This window comes from Panthera tigris, chromosome B4, assembly GCF_018350195.1.
Source record: "Panthera tigris isolate Pti1 chromosome B4, P.tigris_Pti1_mat1.1, whole genome shotgun sequence".
Taxonomy (NCBI): domain Eukaryota; kingdom Metazoa; phylum Chordata; class Mammalia; order Carnivora; family Felidae; genus Panthera; species Panthera tigris.
In genome coordinates this window covers 65,733,792-65,746,267 of record NC_056666.1, presented here as the reverse complement: position 1 = coordinate 65,746,267, position 12,476 = coordinate 65,733,792, and the positions used below count along the sequence as shown (strand labels likewise).

General features: G+C 33.2%; 1 protein-coding gene across 1 annotated transcript in view; it reads left to right on the top strand.

Annotated features, from left to right (window-relative positions):
- CPNE8 (copine 8) overlaps positions 1–12,476 on the top strand; it is a 226,106-nt gene that overhangs the window by 167,974 nt on the left and 45,656 nt on the right. The window contains exon 14 of the mRNA XM_007090800.3: positions 5,913–5,959. Within this exon, the coding sequence (XP_007090862.1) occupies positions 5,913–5,959 (47 nt within the window). The remainder of the gene's footprint in view (positions 1–5,912; positions 5,960–12,476) is intronic.

Genomic DNA, 12,476 nt, shown 5'->3' with positions numbered 1-12,476 from the left:
TAGCTATTACCTGTTTATCATATGAGAAAGCTGGGGATCAGAGACTTGGTAATCTTGCAGAGGACTCACAACTAGCTAGCTAGTTGTGACTCTGGGTTTCAAGCTCCTCAATCTATGAGTCAAAAGTTCATAGTATTTCTACTAGGGTTCATTACCTCTTCAGCACCTACCTCACATTAAATGGGATGCTGTTGGATAGTGCTTGCATTTTTGTTTGTTTGTTTCTTTGGGGTGATGTTTTATTGTTTATTTTGATTAGGTCAATTGTAAGATATTTTCTAAACTAGCGATTTGAAAAAACTTTGGCCATCTTGTAATACCTTTCTTGATAAGAAGCTCTTTAACTGCAAGACTCTGTGAAGTTGTACTTCAGAACCCTCTTATTGTGTTAAAAAATACTGAACTCAATCTTCAAAGTCTAGAGAAAGCACAAAGGTTTGGTAATTGATGAAAATTGGATTTAGTAAGGATCAAGAATATTAATGTAAATAGTTGAAGAACCACATTGTTTGTCCCATTGCTTTTCATTCTTACTTTTGACATTTTACTGATCCATCAGAAATCCAGGCTGTTTGGAAAGATAGAAAAGAAAATAAGGCACGAGTCATAGCTTACAGTTACTTTATGCCAAGGGATTTTGTTGGTACCCATCTGGGAGGTACCCAGATAACACCATTTATAAAAAATCATTTATTTTTGAGAGAGAGAGTGTGTGTGGGGGGGGGGGGTTGCTGAGAGAGTAGGGGACAGAGGATCAGAGGTGCAGTCTGCACTGACCGCACAGAGCCCGATGCGGGGCTTGAACTCATGAACTGTGAGATCATGACCTGAGCTGAAGTCAGAATCTTAACCGACTGAGCCCCCCCAGGCGCCCCCCAGGTAGCACATTTCTACTGTGCTGCAGTTTGGAGTTGGGCAGGTTGGGACCTTTGTAGCCAGTAGAAAGGAAAGAAAATCTGACATGGGAGAGTCAGGTTCTGAGAAATAACCTGAATCTCTGGTAGGTCCAGAAATTTGATAAGCACTGCGAGCTCCAGTTTTCAAAGAAGTATGCTAACTCAGATCCGAAAAAGCTAGCATCAATAATGGTGATAAGGGGCACCTGGGTGGCTCAGTTGGTTAAGTGTCCAACTCTTGATCTCAGGTCATGATCTCAAGGTTTGTGGATTCAAGCCCCATGTCAGGCTCTGCGCTGACAGTGTGAAGCCTGCTTGGAATCCTCTCTCTCTCTCTGTCTCTCTGCCCCTACCCCACTTGTGCTCTCTCTTTCTTTCAAAAATAAATAAATATACTTTAAAATTTTTAAAAAAATATAATGGTGATAATAAGCATCAACTACTTATTGAGTGCCTGCTAAAGGACAGGTGCTTGTCCTCAAAACAACAATTCAAGAAGGTTTTATTATCCTTAACTTAGTATAAATGAGCTGCAGGGAGGTTAAATAGCTTTTGCAAGATCATATTGCAAGTAGGTGAAAGTGTTTATATTTGAATTTACATTTGTGTATCTCAAAGCTTGCCATCATTCTAGATCTCACTTGCTGAGGGCAATTAATCCTTTGACTTGTTTATGGGCACGGGAAGCAGGGATTTTGAAGATGCAGCAAAATTTAGAATCAGGTAATGTTTTTGTTGTTGTAATTGTTAGGTAGTTAAACTACTTTTAAGAAAAAGGGAAAAGCTGATAAAGGAAAGGGTTTAGGCCATGGTGAGCTAGTGGTAAGAAGGGTTGGGCTGGATGATAGTGGTGCCTGAGGCAAGTGAACCAGAGATTCAGGCTAGATTCTAGAACCCAAGAGAGAAAGAGAGTGCATGTCGGTTTATCAAGGCAGAAGCATAGTCTTGGTGCCAGCGTGGCGAGAATAAGAGGAATATTAGAGCTAAGTGGGCATCTCAATTTCATTTAAGCATTCTAAATTCCAACAGCAGGTGAATCAGAACCTGCATTTGTCAAGATTAACTTTAAAATGGAGGATGGCAACAGTTCATCTTTCATATTGATAATGTTCAGTTTGTGTAGCTGAACAGAATTTGATATTGGGAAAAAAATAAAACGGTCCTGCACACCCCCATCACAGTTGTTTGTTCTCAATAACAAATTCATAATGACAGTTGTAGAAAAGTTGTCCAAGATAGTATTACTGTGTGTGTGTGTGTGCATGCACATGCACATAGATGCATGCATATGTGTCATTTTCTTTGACATACATATATATGCTTGTTTTCTACGGATCTTTGCTCTGCTGGTTAAATCTTCAGTGTTGACATCTGATTTGTCATTTACAGCTTTTGGAAAGGTGGCAGAGTAAAATAAGGACATTTTCCAAGTATATATTTTAGCAGTACTAGGACATATGCATTGAGAAGTCTTATGAGATGTTACTACTAACTCATGAAATTTGGCAGGCATGCCTTTATTTATACTGTATAATATAATACTCCTATCCAGGTTTCTTGAAATTCTGTTCCTTCTTGTCTGCTTCTAAAATGCAAAATGACAGCTAAAGTAATGCTTCCTAAGCAGAATGTTTCAAGGATTTGTATGTGATCATTTTATGAATATTCTGCCAGGAGTCATCTTGTGCGACTTCAGATGTTTTACTTTGATGCTGATTGATTTTTTTTTTTTTCCAACATTAGGCTTCATGCAATACTAAAGAATGAAAAAGGATAACAGGATTACTGGTGCAGATGTTTTGTTTGGTTTACTTTTATGGCACAATTCATTTATCAAAGTCCTCAAGAAATCTGTCTTCTAGCTTAAAGTTATAGTATTGCTAGCAACTTTCTTTAAAATTTTATTAATTAATATTTCCAAAATACATAGAATGTAACACTTGGTATAGCAACTATACATTATAATATGAATGGAAACTTGGGAATCCTGGAAATAAATAAGCTGTTATCCACAGTATATGCACAGTTGAGTTTTAGGTTATGCTGTTGATTATGAATTCTATGATAAACTGCTGTGCTATTTTTGTCATTTTTTTAATAGTAAAAGCTACAATAGTAAATAAACTCTAGGAATTCAAGGATAGTTTTTGTTTTGCTCCTGTTTTCTTAACATAGTGCTTGGCAATCAGAAGATGCTCTATGAATGTTGAATTGTAGTTTTTTAAATGAATAAACCCAAATGGTATGATAAGAGGCTCCCTCTCTCTTTCTTTTTTCCTTCCTTCTTTTCTTTCTTTCCTTCCTTCCTTTCTTTTTTTTTAAAGTTTTCTCTTCTTTTTTTTTTAATACCTCATTATTTTGGGGCTACCTAACTGGCTTGCTTTTGTAATTTAGTTTATTTAGCTAGAGGTTTTGTTAGCTAGAGGTTTCAGTCAGGTAGTTTAATAATAAATATCTACTCTTTTTTTATTCTTATATACAGTATAGTTCTTTAATAGTCATGCCTCTTCCTTATAGTTTTGCTAGGCACAGCTTTGGCTTTGAAAGGACCATTGTATCTCTGATTACTGAATTTTTTTAAAATCTGCAACTAATGCTTCCAAGAAGTTGGAGGTTATGCTACACATCCTGGGCTCTCCTGGAGAACAGATTAGAAGCAAGCATAAAATGAATGCATTCGATCACCCAATAAATACAGTGAGGTTCCAATATTGGCAAAGCATTGTGCAGACAGTGTTACAAGAGACAGTTGAATCAAGACAAGGTGTCCCTACAACCTAAGGGAGATTGAATCAAAGACTCAACTCCTAAACTGCCCTTTATAATGTGCTAAAATATATGTTCTTAAAACTCAGAGTTATTTTTCATTTCTAAAGAGGTGTCATTTGAAAAAAATAACATAAAAAGATATTTATACTGATAATTTTGTGATTTATATATTTAACAACATACTTGGTAGATGAGCTAATTTGCCCAAGCACAAGAATGTGCCCTGGCATTCTTATCATAAGGATACTTGTATAGGATCATTTTTGTTTGTAACATAATAATCACTATCTTTTATTGTGTTATTATAGTCAAGCAGTTTATAAATATCTAATTGTAGAAACAGAGTAGTATGTATAGAGTTTATGAATGTGGTCTTTGAAGTTAGATGTGAATTCAGATTTCAATACTGGCATTTATTACTTGTGTCAAAAATTATGAAGTTTGTGAGCATAGAATCCTTGTCTATAAAAGGAGAATAATGGTGTCTTTTAAAAAATATTATGAAATTAGTTAATATAAGCTATGTAAAAGCACATTTTATGTGCTTATAGTATATAATGTGTATCTGTAATCCACATTATATATATATACACACATATAAATATATAGAGATATAATATTTCATTTAGTTTTTCTGTTAGTTCTTGCTATTATTGCGTGCCAGGCACCTGACCTCTGAGGCACCATGTTTTGAAACATGACTAATGTCAGCAACTGGGTTGCTGGAATTGAAACCCTGTTCTTTCAGATGCAAAAGCTGCACCTTTCTAATACACCATACTACCCTCTATTAACACCATACTACCCTGTATTACAGTCACTTCTCTCCCTTGCACCAGAATGACGAAGCAATGTGCTGATGGTGACTGTTCTTTTCAGTTCCTCAAAGGGATTTATTATCTCAAAATGTTCTCCCAGATGTCTCAAAAACACTCTTTTTCTAAAAGTTTTTAACTCCTTTTGGTTCATACGGGTTAGTGTCATGCTCCAAATTAGCCTATATTCTTAGCCTATAAACCTAATTTCTACTGAAAAAAATTGCTTATAGCTATAAAGAGAATCTATATTAGTTTTATTAAATGCAAAGCACAAAAGGTTGTTCATTCCTTAGGAAAAAAAATGTGGAATATGTTTCAGTACCTGAATAGTCTAGGGATTTGGAAGCTGAATTTGTAGAAAAAGAAGGAAATATTAGTATAATTTATACTCAGAGAACCACAAGGGACCCTATGCTGTAGTACCCATCATCATCATCAACCTCATCACCATCGTCATCATTATATTCGTCATCATCAGCACCATTTAAATAGCAGTTCCAAACTTTGAAGTATTTAATGAGTTGTGCAATATGTCAAAAGTAATTTGTCTCTAAAAATAAGGTGATTTATAGCACTCATGTTTTCAAATGGCTTACTTTTTATATTAAATTATTTTTTAAATTACGTGTGATTGTATGTTATCCAAGTAATCATCTCATTGTTGCTTATTTGTGGGGTTTTTTCCCCTTGTTTGCTAAGAAAGGGTTAAAATTACATACAGAAAGAGTCAGAGATGTGTATCCAAAAGAGTGAATTTTTTTATGAAAATGCTACCTTTTAGGTTTCTATCAGAAAAAAAAGGGAAAGAAAACAGAACTAACCCAGTAAAATAATTTTGGGGGACTGTGCTGAAAATTTAAACTATATATAACCAATATCATCTATATAAATATTTATCTATGTCTATAAATTCACACACAGAGGAATACTGATCAGGATCTGAAATGCTTCATTTATGAAGAAAGCAGAAGAAAGTCCTGTGTGTTCAGGATTGTGGAAAGAATTGGTTTAGGAATGATATTATTAGAGATGATTTCAGCTGTGCCACACTTTTAAGGGCATAATAATTCAACAATGACTGCAAGATGGTTTTAAAAGCAAATTGATAGTAAATGCTGGCATTGGAGACTGGCAAATCGTTATCTGCAGTTTGACTTCTTTATTATACGACCCTCACTTAGTTATTGTGTTCCCAAATAGGAGCTGTTTTTATTCCTAACACTCGTTTTCATATTTTACAGCTGTATGATTGTAAAGGTGTTTTGCCACGCTTTTACCTTTTAAAACTGCCTATCTTGATGCTATCCGGTATATACTATATTTTAAGAAACTTAATGATGCTAAAAAAAAAAAATAACACAAATGGAAGTCAAACTCTTTTTTATGAGATTATTTCATTATTAATGATTCTTGTTTACTTGTATTCTAGAACGCAAATCAATTTCACAGTGGCTATTGATTTTACAGCATCAAATGGTGAGTATTCTGACTATCCACTAGTAAAAAATATTAGCAATTAATTGAAAGATAGTTATTTTCATGAGTTTAGATATTTGATTCCTACATTTATATCCTTCTGAACTGTTGTTTCATATAAAATTCAGGTAACTTTTCCTTTCTTTTTACTATTATGAAATAGTTCAGGTATACAAATGACTAAAGGGAATGCAAAAAAAAAAAAAAAAGGCCTAATAGTCCCATTCAAATTTATTAAATATTGAAGTATTATAATTTTTATTTCACATATTTTTTTAAAAAATTTAGATCTAGTTAAGCCCATGGTGTGCTCTGTCCCACTCCTTCCTTCATCTTGATACATAACTATACTGTTGAAGTGTGTTGAATTATCCTCATTTTATAGTACCTTAAGTACCTGTACTTTATGCAACTCTCTTTGTTTTTACTTGACTATTTGTTTTTAAAAATTACTCATGTTAACATATTTACATTTAATTTAGAGGGAGTGTCATGTAATACCCCATTATAGATATTCATAATTTGCCTATCAAACATTTCAAAAAGAAAAGAGAGTCAGCTTTTTAAATCTTATTTTGAAGTAACTTTTTCTGAAACAGAACAATCATTTGAAATGAATGATTATGTATCCTAATAACTTAAATCTCATTATTTAACTTTTACCAGAATTTGCCATCAATTTATATTTATCTAGTTTTTCCCCCTAAATTACTTATTGTGCTTATGGCTCTCACATTATATTCCCTTTACTTCACACTTCTCTCAGTGACTCACATTGCACAAAATAGAATTTTCAGGTAAGAAAGAACCTTAGAGATCACTTACTCCAATCATCCTCTTATATAAATGAGGAAACTCATATTCATAAAATCATTTTACTAAATACATCTTGGCTTGTTAGTACTAGAATTAAGAATAGAGATGAGACCAAAATCTAATTGAACTCACCTTTGATTAAATATGAAGTTTATTCTTCAACACTATGATTTCAAGTTAATTATTTTTATTCATGTATTTTATTTAGTAAAACATGAAACATAGAATAAAACAAAGTCTAAATGATTTAAAACACTACTTTTATTCACTAATGAACATTAGCACAACTAGAAGAGCAAGAATCTATTGAATAGGAAGACACAAGCTACTGAAACTGACTTAAAAAGACATAGACAATCTGAATAGACCTATAATAAGAGATGGAATTTGTAATAAAAAAATACCCTCAAAGTTTATCAGGGTCCATGTCCATATAAGCTTCACTGGTGAATTCTACCAAATATTTAAAGAAGAGTTGCCATTAATTCTTCACAAACTCTGACGAAAAATAGAAAAGGAGAGAATACTTCCCAACTGATTCTATGAGGTTAGTATTACCTTGATATCAAAACTAGACAAAGAAAAGAAAAACTAAAGATCAATATCTTTTATGGGTATGGATATAACAATCCTCAATAAAACACTAGCAAACTGAATCCACCAACATATTAAGAAAATTATATATCCTAAGAAAGTAAAATTTATCTCAGGAATACAAGGTTGGCTTAGGATTCAAAAAGCAAATAACATACCATGTCAATAGAAGAAAATGTAAAAATCACATCATTCTCTCAATTGGTGCAGAAAAGAGCATTTGGCAAGGTCCAACATATTTTCATGATAAAAACACTTAACAAACTAGGAATTGAAATTGAATTACTAACCTTATGAAGGGAAAATATGAAAAACCCGTACCTAGCATAGCTTAATGCTTTCCCCTAAAATGAGGTATAGGGCAAGGATGACTGCTTCTGCCAATTCTGTTCAGCATTCTACTGGAAGTTGTAGTCATGGCAATCAGGCAAGATGAAATAAAAAAAAATCCAGGTTGGAAAGGAAGAAGTAAAACTATTTCTATTTGCAGATGACATAGTCTTGTGTACAAAAACCCTAAGGAATCAATTCACTAAAAATCTATTAGAACTAAGAAATGAACTTAGCAAGATGGAAAAATAAAAGATCAATATATAAAAACCCGGTCTTTTTCTATGTATTTCCAATGAAGAGTCTGAAAATGAAATTATGAAAATTCTATTGACAGTAGTATCAAAAGTAATGCAATACTTAGGAAAAATTTAACAAAGTGAGTGCAAAGTTTATACTCTAGAAACTATACTCTGAAAAAAATTATTGAAATAAATTAAAGATCTAAATAAATAGAAAAATATACAGTTTTCATGGATTGGAAAACTCAACTGTTAAGAGGACATTTCCCAAAGCAATCAACAGATACAATGCAATCTCAGTCAAAACCTGAAAGGCCTTTTTTGAATAAATGGATGATTCAAAAATTCATATCGAAGTTCAAGGGACACAGAAGAGCCAAAGCAGACATGAAAAGAGAGAACAGAGTAAGAATGTTCATACTTCCTGTTTTTGAAACTTACAGCAAAGCAACAGTAATCAAGACAGCATGATGCTGGTATAAAGATAGATATATAGTTCCATGAAGTTGAATGGCGATTCCAGGGATAAACCCATGAGACTAAGGTTAACTGATTTAAGAAAGGTGTCAAGACAATTCAATAGGGGAAAGAATAAATGGTCTTTATAACAAACAGTGCTAGGACAACAGGATAGCCACATGCAAATGATTGAAGTTCGACCTTTTTCTCATATCAAAAACAAAATTAACACAAACTAGATCAAAGACTTAAATGTATAAAAGGCTAAAAGTATAAACTATTGGAAGGAAACATAGGGATAGACCTTCATGATCTTGGATTTGACAGTTGATTCTTAAATGACATTAAAACACAAGTAACAAAAGAAAAAAAATTAAGTTGAACTCCATCAGAATAAAAACTCTTTTATTCTTCATAGGATACTGTTAACTAAGTGAAAAGACAAACCCCAGAATGTGAGCAAATATTAGCAAGTCATACATCTCATAGGGGATTTGTATCTAGAACATATAAAGAACTCTTATAATTCAATAAAAAGACAAATAACCCAATTTAAAAATGGGCAAAGGTTCTGAATGACCTTTCTCCATAAAAGATGTACCCATGATCATTAAGCACATGAAAGGATACTGAGTAAACTTAGGCATCAGGAAATGCAAATCAAAACTATAATGAGATAATATTTCACACCCACTAGAATGGCTATAATCCAGGCATAATGAGTGTTGATGAGGATGTGGAGAAATTGGAAGCCTCATGCACTGTGTGTGAGAATGTAAAATGGTGCAGCCACCTTGGAAAATACATTGGCAGTTTTTCAAGTTGTTAAACATACAGTAACCATACGACCCAGAAATTTCACCCCTAGATGAATACACAAGAAAGATGAAAACATATGTCCACACAAAACCTTGTACACAAAAGATTATAGCAGCATAATAGCCATAATGTGGAAACAATCCAAATATCCATCAACTAATAAATGGTTTTCAAAATGTGGTATATTCATATAGGAGAATACTATTCAGGAATAAACAGGAATGAAATATGAAGTGCTGATACATAGTAGGACATAAGTGAACCTTGAAATCATCATGCTAAGTGAAAGAAGCTAGTCACAAAACACTACATATTAATCTATTTATATATAATGTCCAGAATAAGCAAATTAATAGAAACAGAAAGTAGATTAATCATTGTTTAGAGCTGGGCTGGATGGAATGATAAGGGAGCAATAGTGAATAGGTACAGTGTTTCTTTTTGAGGTAATAAAAATGTTCTAAAATCAGATTGATGGTTGTAATTATCTGTGAATATATTAAAAATCATTGAGTTGTACATTTCAAGTGGCTGAACTGTAAATTATGTGAATTATATATCAATAAAACTTCCTTAACAAGAATGTATTCAAGTGTGATTTTTTATAAAGGTATAATGTAACTCTAAAACAAAATCAAATATAAGTTTCATTATATCCAGTGTTTAAAGTATTACAAAATCCTTAAGTATAGAGTTCTAGCTATGAATAAACATTATGGAATCTGACTGCCTAGATTTACATTTGAATTTTATCAGTTTTTACTATGCCAGTAGGGGTAAGTTATTTAATCTGAAAAATGGGTACAATAAAATAGTACCCATGTTATAGGTTTGTTGAAGGACTTACCTTGAAGTAAGGTGTTCAATACATGTTAAATTCCCTGCTATCATAATTATTATTCATGTAACTCGGGCCCCAATGTTATCAACCTACCACAAGTTCATTTTCATATGCATTGTTGCAGATACAGAGATAATACAAACATGGTCCCAGATTCAAAGAATGGACAATTTGGCAAATTTTTAATTGCCAGATTTTGTGGTGCAGAACACAAGAGTCATTTGAGTAGGAGAAAAAAGACTATAAGTGTTGGAATAAACAAGGAAGGTTGTCTGGTGCAAATAAAACAAGCTGCAGAGAATGAAGTGAATTTCAGGACAAGGTGGCAATTGAGGCAGAGATAGGAAGGAAGATATCATTAGTGATACAGTGAAGAGACTGGTCTGACACAGATGCCTGAAAGAAGTGACGTCCTTGCATGAGTGGGATCCAGCCCTGCTCTGCATGATAGGCGAAGATGTTTAGACATGCTAGGGTATGAGTGGTATTTGCATTTTAATTTTAAGTTATGATTTTCTTAATGAGATAGAATTAGTCACCTTATTACAGCCAATAGGTAACAACTCTTCTTATATTTGAGAGTTGTGTTAGATAACCACTTAGTCAAGTAATGATATTGCTTCCCTGTGGCTCCAGTGGGCTTTTGACCAAGTGCAAAATTCTAATTTTAGAATAAAGTGTCAATGAAAAATTGCACCAGACAATTTAAACAGGCAAGGAAGACATTATTCAAGACTGTTGACATAGAGGAAAGTCTACCGGAGGTCGAGTCTACTGGGATATAGGGAAAAAATTGAACTCAACTCCTCAAAAACAAAAGGTGGGAGGGATTTTAAGTGCTTCTGTGATCTAATGAAAAAGTACTGAGGGACCTTACAGGGGTCATTGGCCTGTTTGCTAGTCAGCACTTATTGAAGCTAGGCTCCTACCTTCCCAAACAGACTAGGAGATAGGAGTGCTCTCTTTCTCCATGATTACATTTCAAAGGGATGTCTCCAAGTCCTAGAGAAAGACATCCCTGGGTAGTAGAAGATTTACATCTCAAAGGTGCAGAGAAAGAATTTATAATTGCAAGTTTTGTAAAGCAAATGCTCTAAGAAAAGGAAGGTCAGGGGTCTATATTTATGAAGAACTCTTTCCAAAGTTTAGTCAAATCGAGAGGAATGAATGTTAAGGCTATTTGGTCAGAAGATACTTTTTCAGAAATTTTGTCATGTGGGACCAGCCCTTGAATGCGGGTAATCCTTTGGAAATACAATTGCATTTATGTAATGCATTATTTTTAGACCAAAAATGTTCTGTGTACAATTATATGTATTATAAACCAAGGGGATATCTCTTCTTAATTTTGTTTCTCTTTGGATCACAAGTGCTGATTATTATTATTATTTTTTTTTTCTCATCAGAAAAGAACTGTGCCCTGAGGCTTTCCTTCTTCAGGCAATGTTTTAATGTAGAATTGAGCTTTATGTGCTATTACAAGTCCCATTTAGCTTTCCATTTTCACTTAAGAAACTAAGTGGACTTTCAAGCGGCCTTTGTGCTGGTAATTAGGACAACTCAATGTGAATCTCAATGTATTTGAGTGGTAGCACGTATATTTCTTTCTGACTCAAATTCATCTCTATTCAAATCCAACACCCTATAGAGTATAAGTATATTGAAATTTCAGAACCTTGTGGATGACCCAGACAGTAATAACAGTAGCAGTTAAGCCTTACATTTCTATGGAGCTTTGGTATTTTTAATCACTTCACACATAATCTCATTTTGTCCTTCAGTAAACACTGTGGTAGGATTTATTGCAGACATTTTATAGGTGTTGTCTTGAAAATTCTGAGACTGGACTTTGAGCCTTCTGACTCTCAGTTTAATGTATAGTTAGAAACTGAATAATTTTTCAAATACAGATATTTAATTAGCTTGAATTTGAAAATCGCTATGCTTTCTTTTCTTTAAGTGATTAAATTGGGATATTTCTCAAATATTCAATTTATGTTTGTAACAGAACTTTAGGAAGCTTTGTAATTATTGAAGCCCATTAAATTAGTTGAGTCCTTTAATTATAGGTATAAGGATTCAAGGCAAAGGCACATGATTTTTTAAAAATAAAGATGACAATAAAATCAGTTTAACAAAAGTGTTTAAATACTTCTTCTGTAAATGAGATTCAAAAATAGCCTGTGGCATTGACAGTGAGGAATAATTTCTGACAAAATCTGCATATCCTTTGGCATATCTTTGGAAAACTTTCTACATGTCTGTATAATGTATAATGTAATAACTATTTCTATGTTAATATCCATCCAAAAAGAAACTATTTGACATAGTATGGATGTAGGCAGAAAACATAATTTTAAGTATTTCATTCTGAAATAGACATCAAGAAAATGTTGTCAAGAAAATGACATCTTTA